The sequence below is a fragment of the Arachis hypogaea genome, chromosome 20 (genome assembly GCF_003086295.3).
Source record: "Arachis hypogaea cultivar Tifrunner chromosome 20, arahy.Tifrunner.gnm2.J5K5, whole genome shotgun sequence".
NCBI lineage: Eukaryota > Viridiplantae > Streptophyta > Magnoliopsida > Fabales > Fabaceae > Arachis > Arachis hypogaea.
Genome location: NC_092055.1, coordinates 27,894,873 through 27,916,927, shown reverse-complemented (window position 1 = coordinate 27,916,927; position 22,055 = coordinate 27,894,873). Strand labels below are relative to the sequence as shown.

Genomic DNA, 22,055 nt, shown 5'->3' with positions numbered 1-22,055 from the left:
ACGTGTTCTGCCATGAGGCAAGTTTGGGACTTGATTTTTGATTCTTCATCTTCATCTGAGTCATTTTCCAAGTCTTCCCAAGAAGCTATGAGTCCCTTCCTCTTTTCCTTTTTTGGCTTCTCTTCCTTCTTTAGTTTTGGGCAATCAGATTTGAAGTGTCCAACCTCTTTGCAGTTGTAGCAGATCACCTTGCTGAGATCCTTCTTCCTTGAGCTGCTTCCTCTGTTTTTCTCCTTTAGCTTCACCATTTTCCTGAATTTCTTAGCAAACAAAACAAAATCATTTTCAGAGGAGTTATCACTGGATTCATCATCCAGAGGGTTAGTCACAGATTTGAGGGCTATTCCTTTTCTTTTTGAATCTTTTTTCAAATATGTGATTTCAAAAGCAAGTAAATTTTCTCTCAAATCATCATAAGTCATAGAATCAAGACCACTACTTTCAGAAATAACTATAGCATTAGTTTCCCACTCTTTTGTGAGACTTCTCAAAAGTCTCCTCACAAGCACAGATTCAGGATATGTGATCCCCATAGCATCCAAGCCATTGATGATGATGTTGAATCTTTCGAACAGATCATCAATCGATTCCCCTTCCTTCATTGAGAACATTTCATATTCTCTGTTTAGCATGTCAATTCTGGTCTTTTTTACTAGGGTTGTGCCTTAATGAGTGACTTGTAATTTGTCCCAGATTTCCTTTGCTGTTGTGCATCTTGATACACGTCGATATTCCTCGAAGCTGATTGCACAATTAAGCAAGTTGATCGCTTTGGCGTTGAGCTCCACCTTTTTTCTGTCTTCTTCGGTCCAGCTGGCTTCACCCTTGAGAGAGACCACACCATCATCTCCTGTGGTGGTTGGAAAATGAGGGTCTTCTAGGATTATTTTCCAGAGTCTTTAATTTACTGATTGGACAAAAATCTTCATTCTTTCCTTCCAATAAGTGTAGTTCTTTCCATTAAAGAGAGGAGGTCTGTTGCTTGACTGTCCTTCTGCCAGAGTGTAGGCCACCAGGTTTGAGCCACTATTTTCTACCATCAGGATCTTTTTTCCAAGCTGCAAAGCTTGATCTCTTTGAGACCAAGCTCTAATACCAATTGATGGTAATCAATGGCTAAGAGAAGGGAGGTTGAATCTTAGCCCCTTTTTGCTGAGTAACACTTGCTGCCTTTTTAAAATACTTTAGGAGATATTTTTACTTTTTGTCTCATCACTAGTCAAGAGACTTTTTCTTTTTGTCTCGTAACCGGTGAGGAGATATTTTTCAATTTTGTATCCTACGAACAGAATCAGAATTTGAGTAGAAGAGAAAGAGAGAATCACACCCAGAAGTATCCTTGTTCAGCTGCTAAGTGCAATGCAGCCTACATCTAGTCTCCATCACAACAATGATAGAATTTCACTATAATCAAACAGATTACAGACACCAATTCTCCCTAGGAACTACCCTTCCTATCCGGGACAAGTCTAGAATCTATCCCCAACCCTGAACTTGACTTGGTCACCTACCAAGCTTTCAACTGCTAAGTTCTAACCCAACTTACAAGGGGATTCCCACAGAATCATGATACACAACACATAGATGTACAAAAGACCTCTAAGACACCTATGGCTTTTTCTTTAATTTTGTACACTTTGCCTTTTTTCACTCACTGACTTTTTCTTACAAACCTCACACTGTTTGCATTTTTCACCATGAGACTCAGACAGACAAAACTAAAGAAAATACAAAATGAAACATTGAAAGAGAAGAACTTCTATTAGCTTGGGTAGCTATGAGACCTCTGTGCTTACTCTCCTTACTTCAAGCCTTGGCTGTTCACCCTTATTATAGAAGGGGAAGCCTTCAAGGTTGAAACGGTTCAACCGAGTCAACTTCTTCTTCTTCAACACCAAAACCGATTCGGACAGAGAGAAGAGAGAGGGAACCGAAAGCTAAAACCAACATGCAATTACTTCTTTCTCATCCCTTTTCTTCAAGCTTCATCAATCTGAGCCTTCTATATTGACTTGGTCCCCAAGAAGGATTTCTGACTCTTGATGAACGCTTAATCCTTGACAGCTCCATCTGCTCCACTTTTTCTTCCTCCTCCACGTAGCTACAGTAGCTACCTTCTGTGATGGATGACCACAAAGTAGAGACGAGCCATAACCTAGAAATCTTCTTCTCTAACCGAAATGGATTGCTTCCATTTCTAGGTATGGAGATCTTTAGACTTCTTCACCACACCTTACCTTTTGTGGTAAGGATCTCAGCACACCATACTGTAGATCTTCTTTGTGCAAGGGCCATCATCACCTTGGCCGCTTGCCTCTTCATAGCTTCTGCTTCCTTCTTCTGATTACTTGTTTCTACCATCTTCTTCTCTGACATTGAAATGACGGAAACTAGAGAGAGGAGAGAGAGAATGGAGAAAAGCTTTTAATGAAATTGAAAAAAGAAATTAAAATGAGTTAAGTTACCACTTTCCAAACCCCATGCCTAGTAATGTGTAAAATCAATTAATGCCATCAAATCAATTTCAACTTTCTCTTTCCAGTTACCAAGGCATTAAAACAAGTTAATTAAATTTGAATTCCACCAAAAGAGAGAGCGGGTAACCGACCACTTCTCTTTCCTTTCTTTTTCTTTTCAAATTCGGATCATGAGGAAATTGATCTTTCAACACAAGGTTTTGGGCTGCTCCATTATTTTCTGGCCCAACTAACATAATAACAATTCAGCCATCAAGTATAAAACAATTTTTGTATCAAAGGCTGAATGTTACTTGGACCATGATACATTTAGCCCAATAAAAATCTGCACAAAAACAAAATTATTAATCGGCTAATTTGAATTACAATTCAATTTAATAATTTTTGTAATTAATTATTTTTAACAATATTTGATCATCATCAAATCTTAAGTTTTCCAAACTCAACAAAGATGAAAATTGAGTGTTATAATTTTTTTTATGTCTTTACAAATTATAAAATTATTAAAATGATTGTGAAATTATATATTATTTAATAGTTAATAGTAAAAAAAAATAAGAGATTTAAGCCCGCCAACCCGTCAGTCCGCAATTAGACGGGATGGGGTGAGATTTTAGGACCGCCTCACTAAGTGGAGCGGAGCAGGCCAGCCCACCAAAATTTAGATTTTTAGCGGGACGGAACAAGACGTACTTCCTCGCTTGCCACCCCTACCCATAATGAATCTATTATAATTGGTGTTTGATCTAAATTTAAAAATGTCATGGAATTCTAAAAAAATAAAAAACGCAATGTCTTTTGAAAAAAATGGTTAAAAATCATATTAAGTATTCACTCTTAAAATTTATAATTAAAGTATATTTATTTATTAAAAAAATGTTTAATATTTACATATTAAAATTAATTATTATATATTTATATATAAATATATATAATTTAATTTATTTTAATATATTTTATATTTTAAAATATATTGAATAAAGGACATTTTCGTCCCTGACCTTTTTTTTTGCGGACATTTTCATCCTTAAGGAATAGAAAATACATTCAAGCCCCTGACCCCTGGAAAACGTGGACATTTATGTCCTTCCGTTGAATTCAGCCGTTTGCACTGGACGGAAAAGGATGAGCTGGCAGAGGTGGCGCTGAGGTGGCCGTAACGGAGGCCAAGTGGCATGGAGCATTTCGTAACAGGACATATAAGTCCCTGGAGACAAAAACGACGCCGTTTTTGTAACCTCCCCCAATCTTTCAAATTTCTCTGCCCTTTTCTTCTTCCTTCGTCCTTTTTCCCTTCCATTCTTCTTCCTCGGCCCCTGCCTCCATCACTGCCTCACAACTGTGCCTCCATCAGCTACCATCAACGCCGGCGACCTCCTCCTTCCTCTCTTTTGAGCGATCCTCAATCTCATACCCATTAATGGATGCTTCCTAATCAAGACAACCTTTCCGAATAATGGATCTTCGATGCTACAAACATCAAAATAATCAAGGTAATCGGCCAAAAGAGTCTTTACATAATCATAAGGAAGACCCAGATCCCATTTTAGCTTCTCAATTACATAAAGTGGCAATTTTCCCATACCAACAAGCATCAGAAGCCTTGCAATCCTATGAACAATGTCTACACGGTTAATGAGACATTTGTGAATATCCATTTCTTCTTTGTGTAGGCATAAAGCATGAGGTGTGAGCTTAACATGTGGAGGGAAGCCACGATCTGGTTGGAATTGCATGAAAATACAATAATACTTGTCTATAAATTTGGTGGTTGTCATGAAAAGGTTGAGGGATTCTTTCAACAGAGAAGCATTGTATAAGGAGAGGGATTTGGAAGTAGATGAAACTATTTCATTCTTGAAGAAAAGGGCCTGTTTAAAATCTTTCTCTCTTAAGGATTGCATTCAACTATGTTGACCAAAGGACAAAATGTCCAGCACAAACTTTTGTGCCATTCAACTATGTTCTATTTTAATAGAATGCTATAGCATTGTCTAATCCACTGGAATAAAGCTTAATTGTTTTTGTCAACTGTGTTCAATTAAACCCTAATCTACTTAAATTGTGTAAACATAACCTACAGAAGAATTCTCAAATTATAGAAAAATTGTAACAGGTGAAGGGAGTGGACCAAGTGAAGCTATAAGGGTCATATGTGTAGTTGAAATATTTAGTATGACAGTTAGCAACATCACAACATCCCCTTCCCAATGCACCAAACAAAACTTTTCTGAAATTCGGCAGCATCTTAGTAGTACATAGTATATTTCCCAAAGTCAAACAAACAATGAATTTAACAGTCAATTATAGGTAGAGAGTGTAGATCAAATAATCAAGTCTCACTGAATCAAAATTGAAGTTCAATATGCATTAAGAACTCAGCATCACTAAGCAAGAACAAAAACAAGTAACATGAACCATAATCAAGCATAGTGAAAACCAAGTAGCACAATCAACATAAGTACAGCACAATGGCTTAAAATACAACACAGAGAACAAAAGCACCAGATTCAAGCAGCAATTCTCATCGAGTTCAACAATTATATCAAAAGTAAGCTACATAAAACCTAACAAAAATGCATCATTGAATCAAAAGAATTAGCTCATTTTAAAACAGAGATGTGGCATCAGACATCAAAATGAGCACATAAGAGTTCATTGTTAACCAAAACAGGCAATGAGAATTTACATAGCAGCAATGTAAAACATCAATCTCAGCAATTTCCATTAACCAACCATAATCCTAACAACTCAAGAACAATTGAACAAACTAAATATAATGAACTACAAATAGTGATTGCACAGACAACAACATTAAGCAAGCAAGACCTAATCCACTATCCACGCCAGATTCTCTAACAACCTAATGTAACTAACTAATCTAACCAAATTACAATTAGCTAAACAAAACTAACTAAACAATATTAATTAACTAATTGCAATAACAGAGTGAATTAAACAGAGAGAAAGAAGACCTGGGAAGCACAGGGGTGGTAATGAGAGAGAGAGGAAATGATGGTTGGGCCCTAGTAGCGATGGTGGTGCGTCGGTAGAGAGGCGGCGGCGCGGCGGCAGTGGGTCGCCGAGAAGGTTGTCACGGACGAACGGTGGGTGGAAGGAGGGTGAGAAGAGAGAGAGACTAATGGGAGTAAGGGAGTGAGAAAGGGAAGAAGACGCGAAAAGAGAGAAAGGAGGAGGTCATCGGCGTTGATGGTGGCTGACGGAGGCACCGCTGTGCGGCGGTGATGGAGGTAGGGGCCAAGGAAGAAGAATGGAAGGGAAAAAGGACGAAGGAAGAAGAAAAGGCAGAAAAATTTGAAACAGGATTGTGGGAGGTTACAAAAACGGCGTCGTTTTTGTTTCCAGGGACTTATATGTCCTGTTACGAAATGCTCCATGCCACCTGGTCTCCGTTACGGCCACCTTAGTGCCACCTCTGCCAGCTCATCCTTTTCCGTCCAATACAAATGACTGAATTCAACGGAAGGATATAAATATTCACATTTTTCAGGAGTCAAAGACTTAAATGTATTTTTCATTTTTTGAGGATAAAAATGTCTGCAAAAAAAAAAAAAAGGTCAGGAACGAAAATGTCCTTTACTCAAATATATTTTATATGTTAAGCATTAAGGTGCTGATTTTAGCGTACATCTCTTTAATTTGGAGGTGGAATCTAGCAAAGGTACGTGGTCCTTCCGAAGAAACGCAGTGGCTACGACAAAACAAAGAAAATCGATGCTGCTTCTTCCTCCTCCTCCTTAGCTTCCTTCTTAATATGCCACAAACACAATACCCCCTTTAACAACGCTTCTTCTTCTTCTACTGAACCAACCAACCATATACATAGCAACACAACCACCGTGACATGAAAATAGATTGATACTCTCTCTCTATCTGTGTTTCGCTTTTCCCCAAAACGACAATGGTAGCTGCCGTATGCAGATTCGGACGAACGGCGTTCCTCCTCATTACTATCACTTTCTGCCTCTCCGTTTTGCAGCCATTCGCCAACGCGCGTTGCGACTACACCTTCAACGATGGAAACAAGCTTTACAACTACACACTCTCTTCTCCCATTCGTCACTTTCCTCACGGAATCCTCAGTGAAGACGGGTCTCTCTCTCTCTCTCTCTCTGATCTGTTTTGCCTTTTATTTCTCTTCGTTTCGCTGCGATCTTCATTTATTTATATATTGTTAGTTACATGCTTCCTTGATTCGAATTAAGCAACGCTTTTTTTTAGTGTATTGTTAGTGTTGTTACATGAATGTGGTTAGTTTTTGACGAGGCTATAGTTTTAATGTAGTTTTCTTGTTCTAGTTTTTTGTTTTTTGGGATTTTTTAAATTATTACTCTGGAGTCTGGCTTTATTTTAATTTTCTTAATAAGATGAAGTGAGCCCCGGAAGGAATGAAACTTGTGGTGACTGGTGACACCAAAAGGTATCAATTATTAGACAAAGTAGCCCGATTATTCGTTGAAATTAGGGTGGTGAAGGAATAGGGGATTGGAGAATTAGTTAGTTATTTAAGGTTAATAAGAGTTCATATATCACTCAAATGCTGTGACATCATGATTCAACATGGACTTGAGTTGATGATTGAATTGTCTTGTCAAATCGTTGTCATCGTTCAGGGGTCACTGGCTAGTTTAGTTCTTTTAGGATATTTTGGTGGTTCACTCTAAGGATGAATTAGGGTAAAGGAATTTATGATTAGTTTGTAAATATGACCATTATTGATTCTAATTGAAGTATTAATGTTTTTCATATATTTACTATTATTATTTGTGTGATTGTAGGTTTTACAAAGTGTCAGTGAACGAGAGCACCCTTTGGTTTCAGGTTGGCTCCATCAGGTCACACTTATTTCTTTGGTTTCTTAACAGTATAATGTTAGCACTATTGATTAATAATGTATGTTTTAGCTTCATCCAATTTGGGCACTTCTTAAGAAATTAAATTAGGAAGTTAGTTTACTTTGGAAAATAAACAAGTTATCCATGCATTAAATACATTGAAAGCTAACAAATATCTGGTTTTAGATTCCTTATTAACAAAACATATTAAGTATTTTACCTGCCAAAAGGATCCTTTAGTATGGTCATCGTTATCAGACAGAATGGTATACTGACTCAGTGACTCTGTTAGATGAAACTTTAATTGTAACTAACTATGCACTTTAGCTGGATTAGCAAAGCATGGCATCTGCTTTAGTTGGCAATAGTAACTTCTGTCTGGATGGATCAATAATTGAGTTTTGTTTATTGATTGTCTGAGCAGCTTTGCGATGAAATGGTTTTCAATCATGATCCTCCAATATGTGCTGACTGCTGGGTAAATATGTCTCATTTTTTTTTGCAAAGCAATTTCTTCGATATAGTAACTGAGATTCTGGGTTGTGCTGATACCTGTACAGGGTTGATGTATTGTGAACTATGATCATGTTCTATAATGATCTCATAACATGAAATAAATAATTTTATAAAGGAATAGTTGTCCAAATTGTAGCAGTTGTATATATTTGTTGTTCGCACTTCGCAGTAAATCTCAACTGATTTGTTCTTGCTTTTCAGTAGGGTTTTCTTCTCATTGAATAAATTTCCTTTGCATTTTTGTCCATCTTTCTTAAGCTTCCTTGACAAAATGTGGAAGAAAAATCAATTCACTGTTTTAGAGCTCAGTGTGTAGGAAATCAATTCAATACAATAGTATATCTGAAGATCTTGTACACCCATACTTCCTCTTTCATGGATATACACGTAGACCAAAGAAACCTAACAACAAATATTACAAAAGAATTATGGCTGCAGAAGATTCATTTATTATCCTAGTTAGTAACCTTTCAGTATAGCATGATTTGTATCACTGTACATCCGTAAATGTTATAAAATGAAGCTGAAAGGGAATTCTATTTGATTTATTTTGCTAATATATTAGGAAGCTGTTGGCATGTGCTAGTGGTCAGTGTTTGCTGTTCCCATAAAAATACTGCTACTTCAAAAGTTGACATGGCATGTTAGAACGTATCGGTGATTAAAATATTTTTTACTATTATTACAACATTCTTATGATATTTTCGGCTCACTTATGTTTGTTATATGTTTTAGGAATGTGGAGGACCAGCGCGATGTGGGATGGAGTGCAATGCACTTGTATCAAATAACATTGGAGGTAGAATTCTATTGTCATATCAGTACTTAAAAGTACTTTCAGTTATCTTGAGAGCATTTATAGCATCCAACAGCTTGAATGAACTGATTCTCAATAGGCAGTAGGCAGTAGTGTTTTAGTATTTTTTGTTTAAATTTTTTTCATATGGCATTTTTTAATACTAAAAGACTACAATCTAGCATATTGATATCTGTTGTTATTGCTGAATTGGCTTTAGATATCCATACATGCTCCATCACATTTAGTCATTGAAGTATCTTAAAGAATGTTTTCATTCTTGAATGACTTGGGTGTTTTCTTTGTTAAAAACTTTTGCATGATGGAGTTATTATTACAAGAAGGGCTTTAGTTTGTAAACAACATTTTATGTAGAAAAGGTTGTTATAGGTTATAAATAGTAAATATTGAGTATCAATTTTGAGTTTATTCTTTGGGTATTTCTCAGAAGGAAATTGAAGTAGGAGGGAATATATGTCCTCTAACAGTGATAAAATGCAGGTTATCATGTATGCACCACTCTAGGACGGGGCTCACAAATAGAAGTTGATGTTATTGGTTAGTCCAATTCTCTTCTCTCTATTTGTTTTCTAATTTAACTCATAATTTTCTTTGTTAATTTCTAGTGCTTCATTCATGATCTTGTGTGTTTTATGTATGTTATTGTTACTACTTCAGATTATGTAATTGTGTTTTGGGATGATGCTCCTATTTGATTATAACAAGAACATATCTTTGGTTGTATTGTTACTCTTATGGCAGATAAAAAAAATCCCCACACTGGTGTCATTGTTAAAATGTCAAGTGGTGGCCTTAAGACCAATTGTTCACTAGCTGTATCTGTGCTTTGTGATTATAATGGAGTAAAAGTAAGGTTTTTATTCTTTTCTTTTTCTTTTTTTCCTTTTTGGGGATACTGAATTATCAAATTTGATATTATGGACCTAATAGCTAATACTATTACTGATTATCTATGAACTATCAATCCCCTGCTTGCAGGAACCATACACTCTGCAGAGATTGGGAGCTTGTAATTATGTCAGTACTCTCTTCTGTGACATCTTTTATTGCTTCCTTTTATTTCATTCATTGTTTTATGGTTCTGGTTTCCAACCTTGTCATGGTCCTTTTGGACCATTTGTAGTATTTACCAAACAAAATAACCAACCTCTTTCTGAAGTCTTCAATCTTGTTTTGTTTAAAATGTACTTAACTGACAAGTTTGATATTTTATTCTACTATCTAATAACCTTGTTTCTTAAGCAGGCTACACAGCTAAAGCATCCATCTGCTTGTGCCATAGTTGTAAATGTTCATGGGGGAGGGTTGGGGTGGTTTGGCACCTTATCAATTGTGTAAGTTTCTAATATTACATGGTTGTTGGACTTATCACAAGGGTCTTCTATCAGGAAAAATTACTGATAATTGTTTCATCCTATTTTGTTTCAGTGTTGTGTGCCTTTTTGCTACATATCTACTGGCTGGTGCTGCCTATCGATTTTTCTTCCTTGGGATTCGCGGTGTAGATGTATGTTCTTACCTGTCCTTTTTGTTGTGTAGTTGGCTTTTCTTTTATTTGTTGGGTATATATTGATTTTATTGTTCTGTTAATTATTGTTAATTGTTAGACATAATCATTTATGTTCTTCTACCTAATAGTTTAAGTTGTTGGGATAAGTAGTTTCATGACTTGGTATTAGAGCTTCTATGACCAAAAGGTCTAGATTTTGATCCTTATTGCCCCCCAAAAAAATTTCAGCATAAGTCCAAAAGAGGCTCTTTTATGAGGAGCGTATTAGATGTATAACCATATATGTGCCTCTGCCTAATACCTTAAGTTTTTGACTTTTTGGGATAAATAGTTTCATGACATACACGAAGGCATTAATGGCAAGTAGAATTAGGAGGAAGATCCTCTCATGTGAGACTGAGAGAGAATTTGAGAGAGAAAGTAAAGGTAGAGAGTGAAAGGCATAAAATGCTGTGTATTGACTTACTCATTGATACAGTGCACATGTTGATATATATATATACAAGGATCACAGTTGTTTGGCTACTACAGCTAGCTGTATAACAAAATTCTAACTTCCTAACTGCCTGAGGGGCTGAGCTGGCAGAGAGTGAGTTGGCATATTCTCAACATCCCCCTCAAACCCGGGGTGGTGTCGGCCACTCTGAGTTTGGATGCGAATCAGTCATTTCTATTGATGTTGGGTTGTTTAAGGTTCAATTCGAATCAGTATTGCCTAATGCAAAGGTAAGTTCATAGAGAATTAACATTGCTGCCAATAAAATTGACTGTTACTGCTAAATCTTTCTGCAAACCAAAATTCTAAATCATCATTTCATAATTTGGGAAATGTCTCATTGGTTCTAACATTGATAATGATGTTTGCAATGTTATTCCACGCCCATCCTTTACAACCACTATTTAAAAGCTTTTTTTGTGTGTAGATTTATGGATATTGGTATGATTTTCTTTTTGGTTGACCCTATTCTGCAGGCAATCCCTAATGTAGACTTCTGGGCCAGCTTGCCTAGAAGAATACAGGTATTCTTCCCCATGAAAACTTCATATTTAAGTTTTCTCAATGTGGCATTATAGAAAATTAAGTTTTGAAGCACTCTTGTTTGTACAAGAATGTTGTGAGTTGCATTCTTCACATAACCCTTGTACTCAACTTTACCTTTGCAGATTTGGTTTTCATCATTAGTGAGGAGGTTTAAGGGACCATCCGAAGGTTACCGAAGCTCCTATTCTCCGGTGAACTTCTGATTTTACATTTTTTGGTTCCGGATTTTTCTTGCGGGTCCATTCCAAGATTATCTAGGATATGAGAAGCACATGCTGCAGAAATGGGCAGATAAGTCAATTTTTTCAGGTGCCTTCCCTGGTCAGTTTTGGTGATTCCTTGATAATGGAACATTCTGCAGAAATCTGTAGTTTTCACTCTAACTTTACCTCCACAAACTTGGTAATCTTTTTGAAAGAAAAGAAGATGGAAGAACAAACAGAAAGCAAAATGAACGTGTAGTGTATTTCGTAAAGGAAAGAGAAAGAGGCATTTATTATGATGGAGCTGATCCAATAATTTTGGTTTCACATTCTTTGGTTATCAGGTAATTGAAGGAACTTATTTTTTTTTGTAACTTTGTCTTGCACAAACCATTTATTTCATCCTTGTCCATGCTAACTTGAATGGGATTGGCTTATAATATGATTTTTTTTAACAGATTTTTTTATTTAATTTATAAAATTCGAATGAGCCTGTACTTTTTAAAACAAAATGGGTGTATTGGATTATTTTATGGGTTTTTTCTAGTGGTCCATATTTGAGACAAAATGCTGAAGTCCAAGCAAAAGCTTTGCACCGCATACATATATATATATATTATACACGCTTAATCTAGTTAGCCATGTTATGAAAATAAATAAATATGTAAGAAAGGAACAAACACGCTTGACAAATGGAAATAATTATAATAAAATGAACGTGCAGAAAACACTCATCAGATGGTGATAATTTGCAAAAGAATAATGAATTAGGATCTTATTAGTTAGAGATGCTGTGGTTAATTAGTTTATTCAATTTTAGTTCCATCATTCTAACATTTTCTGAATATACAGCACAGCTTACAGCTAACTACTGCTTAATATAATATGACATCGGGCGTGTCCAAAATTTCCAGTGTATATGTGAGAAATTTGAACAGCCACAAATTACTAGGTAATTTAGATAAATTCTAAATGAAACGTTACCTAACACAAAATAACCTACCAAAGCCATATTCATAACTTAAAAGGGAAAAAATGACCAAAGTTGTTGACACATTTTTGCTTATTGGGTACAATGTTTATGTCTAATATGAAGAGGGAAAGTGACTATTTTCCGCAATCTACCACACGCCCTTGGCTGTGAAGCTAAGGTAGCAGATCGTTAAACAAAGTAAATCAATTTTTTTAAGGGAAAAATATCAATTCAACATTTGAAAAGAAAACTCATCACACCATTCATTCTAACGTTTAAATTAGTCTCTAAAAAAAATCATATATGAATTAATTTCGTCATTGAAATATTTAACGCAGTCATTGCGATAACTTTTTTCTTATGTGTTAGGGACGAGCCAGATAATTTTTTAGGACCAACACTTAAGAATTAATGTTTTTTGAAAAAAGGAATTATTGATTTAGCTTCAACAATTTAAAACACTAATAATATAGGTGTAAAAGGATTATATTTTGTCAATATTTTAGTTTATAACTTATGCGCTATTAAATTTTCTTTTTTGAACTAATATTTTGTCAATATTTTAGTTGTTGAATTCTAAATTAAAATAAAAGACATAATATATAAAACATAAATAAATATTTAGTAATAAAAACTTTAAAATAGACGCATATACATAAAAATATTTTATTGATTATATAGAGGATAAAGTCTTGCTAAATATTTTTTTAAAAAATAATGGTTATATTAAATGTACAATTTTTTTAATCAGAAATACACTTATTATTTTTTAATAGAAAGATTAAATTTGCTAAAATAAGAAGAGCACGTATTATATTACTAACGAATTATAATTCAAATGATATAGTCTTTTTATACTCACTTAGAAACTACATGTTCGAGTCTCACTCATAAGTTTAGAAAAAAAAAGGGGGCACGAATTATGTACCAAATTGAGCTGTTTAATCTTTGAGAAATCAAATTCCCTTATGCATGACATTTCCGGACAGTTTTGAGCATTAATCTATTTTTTATAAATCTTTTCTTTGCTTCCTGTGTGGCTGTGTCATTCGATTTATCAAGTGGATATTCTAAAGTAATTGTAAAATGTTTATGCTTAGCTTAGAAAGAAATGGATATATATATATATATATCCTTGATTGCTGTCTACCCAGTGCGTGTCTGAATTAGTCGTGAAACATCTTCCTGAAATTTTAAAAGGTCAATCATTTGTCAATTGAAAATAATGTTAAAATGTTTTATTTCAAAAGAATGAAAAAAAAATCTATATAATAAGTTTATCAAAATGAGTAATTTCTTTTCAATAAATTACTACAACTGATATAAAATAATTTGTTTATATTACAATCGATTATATAATATGTGATTTTCATTTGAAAAAAAATCATCACCAGAATATACATTTCCATTTTTGTATATATATAGCAGAGTTTTATGATAGCATTAATTTTAGTGATTAAGAGTGTATAAATTTAATCTACAAATAAAATATTGACATATAGTAAAAAAAAAAAAATTAAGACTAAAATAATTTTCTCTTTTTTATAATTTTTTATGATTATTTTTATCAAAATAATTCTTTATAATTATTTTTATAATTATAAAAAATAAATTTTAAAAAATAACACTAACATAATTTCTTATAATTATTTTTACTAAAATAATTTTTTATAATTATTTTTATTATTATTTTTACCAAAATAATTTTTTTATAATTTTAAAAAACTAACACCAAAATGATATTTTCTCTCATAATTTTTTATAATTTTTTTAAACTAACACTAAGAGGGAAAACATCTTTGTGTTGTTAGTTTTTTGAAATTACAAAAAAAAAATAATTATAAAAAAATTATTTTAGTAAAAATAATAATAAAAATAATTATAAAAAATTATTTTAATAAAATAATTATAAAAAATTATTTTTTAAATAATAATTATAAATATAATTAAAAAATTATTTTGGTGTTATTTTTTAAAAATTATTTTTTATAATTATAAAAATTATTATAAAAAATTATTTTCATAAAAATAATCATAAAAAATTAGAAAAAAAAATTATTTTAGCCTTAGATTTATTTATTTTTTGTCATATATCAATATTTTATTTATAGATCAAATTTATACCATTTTTAATCATTAAAATTAATGCCACTATAAAACTCCCCGTATATATATATTTTGCATAATATATTTTAGATTTCACTTTCAACACCAAAATAAAAAATACAACAATGTTAGATAATTAAATCATTTTGAAAAATAAATTTAAGTTAGTTTAATATTTTAAGAATTGATAACCAAAGATTTAGTTTAAAAAAAAAATTATAAAAATGAGAATATATAGTTAAGGGGTTGGGTCCATGCTGTGCATGCAAAGTGATGATGAAACCAAAAGCATCATCATTCTCTTCTTCTACTTCTTCTTCTTCTCTTCTTATCAGAACCAAGCATCGTTTCTCTCCCTACCTCTTCATTACCCTTTTAGCCTTCATTCTCTTCGCTTCCATCCTCTATGGCCATGATTCCTTCTTCATCTTCCAACAACTACTACACAATAAACACAACACACTCTTATCCACACCCACCGAGTTCACCGAGTTGACTCATCCCCCTCTACCAGAACAACAAGGTTCCTCTTCTTATCTTTTCCTCTTTTCTAGGGTTTTATACTTGTACAGCACTCTCATTTCTCAGCTGAATTTGGTGTTGTTTGTTAAGATTTCTCGTATTCCTCCGAGAGGCGCACGGAGGAGAAGGAGAAAGAGAAGGTGGCGGCGGTTGCGGTGGGTGAAACGGAGGAAGGGTGTGACGTTTTCAGTGGAAGATGGGTTCGGGACGAGTTGACTCGGCCGCTCTACCAGGAATCGGACTGCCCGTACATACAGCCTCAGCTGACGTGTCAAGAACACGGCCGTCCCGAGATGGAGTACCAGCGGTGGCGCTGGCAGCCTCACGGTTGCGATCTTCCCACGTAAGAGCTATTCTCAATTTTTCACTCAATATATTTTCAAAAATCTTTGATTCGGAATGAGTTATTAAAAGATTATTAGAATCAAATTAATACCTGTCATTTTACTAAATAAATGTAAAAAAAAAAGCATTTTAATTGAAAGACCATATTCCATTATTCTTCTCCTTTGTTTGTTTTCTCTTTTATGTTGTGTTTGTGTTTATATATTTATTCATTTTAAATTCCTGAAGAAAAGGTTGAGTTGTCGGTGGTTCGGGTTAGTTTGTGACTAAGAGGTCACGTGTCAAGTAGGGTGGTGGGATACAATGAATATGAATAGTAACAGTAGTAGTAGTAATGGGAGTTATAATTCATTAGAAAAAGATGTATTAGAATTGAATGATTGGCACCACCACCTCAGCCATTCTGTTCTGTACAATAAGTGTGGAGCAATCATGGCTAAATTGGACACTTGGGTTTATTTCTTGGTGTTTAGTTGGAGTTCGGGCGTTTTTGTTTCTCCATTTTTCAATCGGTGGGACCTTAACAATCACGGACATTGTAATGCACATGTCTCGAGTTGTTGAGTTGTTTGGACTAATTTGATCTTGATGCATGCTTTTTCTCATAATTGATGTAGTTGGTAGGTTAGATAATTTATATCAGGATAAAGTGTATTAATTATTTCTAAAGTTTGCCAAAAAAATAGCTGAAAGTTTTATTTTATTTTAATTTTGTTTTAAATTTTTTTTTATTTGTATCAGTGTGTATCCTGATAATTAAATTTTCAAAAATTTTAGGGTTAATGCACCAATAATACTTGACAATTAAGAGCTAGTTTCTTGTGTTGAAGATTGTTTATGTGAAATTATTGATGAATTAGTCTTAAATTTTTTGAAAAATTAATTGTTAGTATATTTGATACAAATTAAATTTTTTTAGAATAAAATTGAAATAAAATAAAACTTAAAAATATTTTTAAAATTTTTGGTAAATTTCAGAAATAAAAAATATACTTTATCCTTTGTCTTATATTTTTGGGTACATATATTTCTCAAATAATATGTAATGCAAGATCTTTAATTTTTTTTTCTAAAGATAATAGGTTATATTTCATTAATTATTAAAAAATAAAATACAAATATGTCCAAAAACAGGACAATAAAATCTTTAATTTGTGCACTGAAGAATTAGGATGATAGATATTCTATAGTTATCAGTATGATGCTAATTAGGGCAATTTACCTATATAAAAGGAAAGGAAGAAAAATTTACTCAAATGCAACAATACAAATTTGGTTATATATCTTGAAACATATCTATATAAACCGTGGAACCCTTCCATGTTTTAGAAAATATACACAAACCGTGGTAAACTGTCACGGTTTACGAAGGAATCGTCAAATAAGGAAACCGTGTGACTCTACTACAGATTATGGAAGCCAAAATGGGGGCATAAACCGTGCTACCCCTCGCGGTTTACGAAGAAGGATGTTTGGGCATAAACCGTGGTACCCTCCCACGGTTTATGGGCATCTATTTACGTAATTTGCGAAACCTTTGGGGGATTTCATTGTTGGGGGGTTTTAGGGTATTTGGCATGTGTTTGGAAACCCGTTGAAAGGGAAGAAGTACGTTTATACTTCTTGAAAGTTTCAACTTTTGGTTTGGCAAATTTTTTTTGTAAACACAAAAGTGATTTTGCTACCAAAACCACGTTTACAAGAAGTAACTATTTTTAGCTTCTGCGTTTTTTTAATGGGCTTTTAGTCATGGATACTAACTATTTATTTATCTTTTATCAACTTTATCCTTTATGTATATTATTGTATTATTTATAGAATTCTTATTATTTCTATTTATATGAGCTCTATTTTTCTATTATTTATTATTTTTATTTTTTTAACTGTTTGTTTGACATTATACACTTTTATAATTGAGATTTTTATGTATTATGTTTGTTATTATCTTTTTATAATATGATTTATTGATTCTATTAGGTAAAGTAAATTAAACAAAAAATTAACTGTAAATAATAATAATAGTAAAATAGAGCTTTCAGATTTGTTTCAATTACTAAAAGAGAGTACTAAAAATACTAAAAATATACTATATAAAAAAGATCATCAAGAACTTTCAGATTTGTTTTAATTACTACAAAGTAAATATTTAATTTTTTTTATTATTTTTAGTACTCTCTTTTATAATTGTAATTCTCGTCATAGTGTAATTTTTTATAATATAGATTATGATTCCATTAAAAAGATAAATTAAATAAAAAAATTAATCATAGATAATAATAAAATCATAAACGTTGGATTTCAAATTAATATTAAAAATCAGATCATTAAGAGTACTAAAATAAGAGTACAATGTAAAAAAATAATAAAGTAACATTTTCACGTTAATACATAAAAAATATAACATATTTGATTAAATATTCTTTTATATATATATATATATATATATATATTATTTAAAAATATATTTTTCTATTTTATATCGACCAAGAGGTTAGTTATACTGTCTTGGTCGTATCAATATTTTTGCATTGGATGCTTGATATGTGTCAAAATTTTGTGCATGTTATATATCTTCTTCAGTTATAATATGTTTAATTTAAAAAATATAGGACTATATATTTGTTGGCGTTATCTTTAGAAATGAAAAATGAAAGTAAATAAAAGAGGGACCTATTAGTACTTTTATTATACTGAATTGTTTGTGTATATGTGTTATTATTATTATTATTAGAAAAAAATATAAAACAAAGATGAGAAATAAAAAGTGTGAAATTTCAATTACTGATAAAGAATATATATACTCAAGTTGTATGTTTATATTATTTTTTTTAAATTATATTTATTCATATTAATATTATAAGTATGATGAAGAATACATTTACTCTTTTTCATAAACCGTGGGTGGATACCACGGTTTACCTGTGCATGTCTCTTTCTTATAAACCGTGAAAGAGTACTACGGTTTATGTGTTTATGTCTCTTCTTCATAAACCGTGAAAAAATACCACGATTTATGTTCATTATTTTTCCTTCATAAACCGTGGAAGAGTTCCACGATTTATATAAATATGTTTCAGGACATACAAATAACCAAATCTGTATTAAGTAAACATTTCTCTAGTTTATTTCATTTAAGTAATTTGCCCTGCTAATTATATAGTACCTTCTTGGAATGACTATTTTAGGGTAAGTCTATCCCAAGTTTATCTCTGATAAAAGAAAAAAAAATTAAAAACAAGGACAATCATATACTGTCTAAGCATTTGTAAAGATAAATGCATCTATCATTGTTTGTTTATTATTAATAATTTGTACCTCATTATCGAGTTTTGCATAAAAGAACTAAATGATTAAAAAATTTACAAATACTAAAAGCAAAATATATCTTGAATTCATAATATTTTTTTAATTAAGAACGAGAATCAAAGTTTATTCTAAATTTATAAAAAGCCGTTGATCTTTTTGATATCATGTTTAAGAATCTCATCGATGATCACAATCGCTTTATCAAAAACAATTAAACAAATGCACATGGCCAGAGACAAAAAGGTACATAGAAGAGGAGAAAACAGTACATGAATGAGAAAAAACAGTACATGAATGAAAAGTAATGGCTCTCGTGCATTTTCTAGTAAGAATGTAACAAAAATAATGAGAAAACAGAAGTGTTATTTATACAAGTTTAATTTAAATATTCATAGATATTACCAATATCGCCATATTAGTATGACTAAAACATTTTAGAATTACAAAATTATTTTTGACTTTTCCTTTTAATTCTACTTGCGAAAACTACTATTAAGTAATATTTTAGCTTGGTCTTCCGATCCCTTGTGTTGTCTTGAATATATTTTTGTACTAAGCCAAACATATGACAAACCTCTTCACCAATGCTACAACAGATTCAATGCAAGTTTGATGCTGGAAACGCTTCGTGGGAAGAGGATGCTGTTTGTTGGAGACTCCCTTAATAGAGGCCAATATGTCTCTTTGGTATGCCTTCTCCATAGTCTCATTCCAGAAGGTGCAAAATCCATGGAAACCTTTGATTCACTCACTGTATTCACAGCCAAGGTATGTATATATGCACCTCTGACTTAGCTTGTGCACTAAACCATATTTCACATCACAGTTCTCTTTTTTATGTTCATTTTGGTGTATTTAATTAGGAATACAATGCTACAATTGAGTTCTATTGGGCACCTTTTCTTCTTGAATCAAACTCCGATAACGCATTCATCCATAGGGTATCTGATAGGATCGTCAGAAAGGGTTCAATCAACAAGCATGGCCGTTTCTGGAAAGGTGCTGACATTGTTGTATTCAACACCTATCTTTGGTGGATAACTGGTTCCAAGATGAAAATCTTGTAAGTTCCTCCACTCTATTTCTATCTGATTAAAGAAGTTAGTCGTATGCACTTTATATCAGTATATATGAAAATGTATTGTGCAATTCATCCAATTCTAGGTTGTGTTTGAATTTTGTTTCTGAGATCAAAATACATAAGACAAGAACAGAGAGAGAGAGAGAGACAGAGATGGATGACTTTTTTTTTGCTTCCCAATTAAGAAGTACTGAAAATACATGAATTTTTTGCTTTTGAGGAAAAAAGTGTCCTCTACAACCAAATGAGTTTTGTGTTCATTCTCTTCATATTCTGTGTCAAAGACAATATCCAACTACAACCTTGTTTTGAAACATTGAAACATTAATAAAAATGGTTAACTTAACTATATGCTATTTCATAAATCATACAAATATTTAATTGGGTAAGTGTTAGTCCTTTTCTACACTAAAAGCTAAACTGTTAAGTTTAGAAACCGCACCTGGAACACAAATATGGAGACACTGGAGACAGACAAAAATTTCTATCCTTAGAAATTCTTGTTTCAAGACTGATAAGTTTTGTTGTCTCAATTCTCAAACGTTTCTTACTATGAACCTAACACTTATCTTAAAGGACAATACCATTGCAGACAGCCAGACATATACAAAGCACTAACTAATATGTACTCAAAATTTCAGGCTTGGATCCTTTAATGATGAAGCAAAAGAGATTGTTGAGCTGTCAACAGAGGAGGCTTATAGAATGGCTATGAAAAGCATGGTTAAATGGGTGAAGCAGAACATGGACCCAAACAGGACAAGAGTGTTTTTCACCAGCATGTCACCTTCTCATGCAAAGTGAGTACATCTCCGATCCCACACATTAAATATAGAAGATGATTGCTGACCAGAAATTTTGTCCGAGTCCTATTTGCTCAAATTATGTGGCAACATGTGTGATGAAAACCCTTTTTTTAAAAAACAAGTTTTTGCTTCTTAGTGTTTCTCTAAATTTGAAATTTATGAGGGTTGAGAGTTGGGTACTGGAGTTGGTTATGTCATAGGGTCTTGTCCAATCCCATGGTGAGGCACCCATGGTTGGAGTAGTGGGCTAGATTCTTGTTTGGAGGGGAGTGCAAGGTGGTTACCCAATAATCTGTTATCCGTACCAAGCTTCCAACCACGTTAATGTTGTGGATTACACGGGTGAAATCCAGCTCGAACCCTTGTTGGACCATGTTAGTTGAGTTTGACTTGGGCACTTGGGCCTCTTTATTCTGCTACTTGGGTGGTGTTCCAGTTGGGTCTCTTTATTGGGCAGCTTTAAAAGTTTAGTATAATTTTAACCCCGAAAAAGAAAGTGAAATACAAAAGCTAAAAAACAAACAAAACATTTAGTACGAAGAATCATAAACATAAATTTAGGAATTATGGGACTCATAATTGAATTACATGTATATATGGTGGCAGGAGCATAGAATGGGGAGGTGAAGCAGGAGGTAACTGCTACAATGAAACTACACCAATTGATGATCCCACATATTGGGGCTCTGACTCTTACAAAAGCATAATGCAAGTAATTGGAGAAGTCTTCAGAAAATCCAATGTTCCCATAACATTTCTCAACATCACACAGTTGTCCAATTACCGCAAAGATGCACACACTTCAATCTACAAGAAACAATGGAACCCTTTAACACCTCAGCAACTAGCTAACCCTTCTAGCTATGCTGATTGCACACATTGGTGTTTGCCTGGACTACAAGATACTTGGAATGAGCTTCTTTATGCAAAGTTGTTTTATCCTTGAAATTTTTGCATCGTGTATAGTCAATATATTCATTTTGTTCTTTTATTTGTTTCTGTCATTTTTGGTACGAATTTGGTTGATTTAGACACATTAATTTAAAGATGTATTAAAGTGTGACAGTAATAGCATAACACAACAGAGAAAGTACTATTCATCTATTGTGGTCCACAATTATGTGGCTTCAGAGGAAATTTTGTAAATGAGAGGGTCAATTATTTTGTTGGGACTTTCATTTGTTAGAAAGTGATACATATTTGAGATGGTCAAAGGGAGAGGTTCATGTATAAATAACATTCAGCATTAAAGGAGGAGAGAAGTATATATGAGATGAGAAGATTGAATTCTGTTGTGAAATTACGATAAAGAAATAGAGGTAGAAATTTATAATAAATAAAGAGTAAAATAACTTTGTTATTAATTCTTAAATATATGTCATTCAAAATAATTTAACAAGTTTTCAATAATATTACATTTACTATATTCACTCAAGGAACCAAATGATTTCTTCATGCATGTAGTTAACTAGTTATGTTTTGTATCTTCACTCTT

General features: G+C 32.8%; 3 protein-coding genes and 1 long non-coding RNA gene across 7 annotated transcripts; 2 read left to right on the top strand and 2 right to left on the bottom strand.

Annotated features, from left to right (window-relative positions):
- Window positions 1–3,802: 3,802 nt before the first annotated feature.
- On the bottom strand, window positions 3,803–4,381 carry LOC112785682 (protein WHAT'S THIS FACTOR 9, mitochondrial-like). The gene has a single exon (XM_025829126.1). It carries the CDS (start codon window positions 4,379–4,381, stop codon window positions 3,803–3,805), a length of 579 nt encoding a protein of 192 aa, XP_025684911.1.
- Window positions 4,382–6,107: 1,726 nt separating this feature from the next.
- Window positions 6,108–11,878, top strand: LOC112782983 (uncharacterized). 4 transcript variants are annotated; one of them, XR_003193240.3, is made up of 12 exons: window positions 6,108–6,590; window positions 7,277–7,319; window positions 7,758–7,811; window positions 8,585–8,648; window positions 9,147–9,203; window positions 9,408–9,514; window positions 9,645–9,683; window positions 9,912–10,000; window positions 10,095–10,173; window positions 11,149–11,196; window positions 11,341–11,527; window positions 11,637–11,878. XR_003193240.3 is itself a non-coding variant. In XM_025825691.3 (11 exons), exons 1-11 carry the CDS (start codon window positions 6,400–6,402, stop codon window positions 11,419–11,421), a joined length of 852 nt encoding a protein of 283 aa, XP_025681476.1. In that variant the 5' UTR covers window positions 6,108–6,399; the 3' UTR covers window positions 11,422–11,878. The 4 variants fall into 4 exon arrangements, 2 of the variants coding, with proteins under 2 accessions (XP_025681476.1, XP_025681478.1); XR_011878632.1 differs by having other exon boundaries at window positions 10,095–10,902; window positions 11,341–11,878; XM_025825691.3 differs by having other exon boundaries at window positions 11,341–11,878.
- Window positions 11,879–14,754: 2,876 nt separating this feature from the next.
- On the top strand, window positions 14,755–21,850 carry LOC112782982 (protein trichome birefringence-like 33). Its single transcript, XM_025825690.3, has 6 exons — window positions 14,755–15,023; window positions 15,113–15,365; window positions 19,270–19,441; window positions 19,537–19,736; window positions 20,396–20,554; window positions 21,167–21,850. The coding sequence occupies exons 1-6, from the start codon at window positions 14,774–14,776 to the stop codon at window positions 21,504–21,506; spliced, it is 1,374 nt and encodes a 457-aa protein (XP_025681475.1). The 5' UTR covers window positions 14,755–14,773; the 3' UTR covers window positions 21,507–21,850.
- On the bottom strand, window positions 18,965–20,453 carry LOC140182728 (uncharacterized). Its single transcript, XR_011878806.1, has 2 exons — window positions 20,197–20,453; window positions 18,965–19,761 (listed from the first exon to the last, which is right to left on the bottom strand). It is a non-coding gene; the product is annotated as an uncharacterized lncRNA (long non-coding RNA).
- Window positions 21,851–22,055: the final 205 nt, after the last annotated feature.

Excerpts from the sequence above, each read along its gene's own strand:
- LOC112785682 (XM_025829126.1), bottom strand. The coding sequence starts at position 4,381 with ATGCAATCCTTAAGAGAGAAAGATTTTAAACAGGCCCTTTTCTTCAAG.
- LOC112782983 (XM_025825691.3), top strand. The coding sequence starts at position 6,400 with ATGGTAGCTGCCGTATGCAGATTCGGACGAACGGCGTTCCTCCTCATT. Across the intron at positions 9,204-9,407 it reads AATAGAAGTTGATGTTATTG|ATAAAAAAAATCCCCACACT; the intron begins GTTAGTCCAATT and ends CTCTTATGGCAG. Across the intron at positions 11,197-11,340 it reads GCTTGCCTAGAAGAATACAG|ATTTGGTTTTCATCATTAGT; the intron begins GTATTCTTCCCC and ends TTACCTTTGCAG.
- LOC112782982 (XM_025825690.3), top strand. The coding sequence starts at position 14,774 with ATGATGAAACCAAAAGCATCATCATTCTCTTCTTCTACTTCTTCTTCT. Across the intron at positions 19,442-19,536 it reads TCACTGTATTCACAGCCAAG|GAATACAATGCTACAATTGA; the intron begins GTATGTATATAT and ends GTATTTAATTAG. Across the intron at positions 20,555-21,166 it reads ATGTCACCTTCTCATGCAAA|GAGCATAGAATGGGGAGGTG; the intron begins GTGAGTACATCT and ends ATATGGTGGCAG.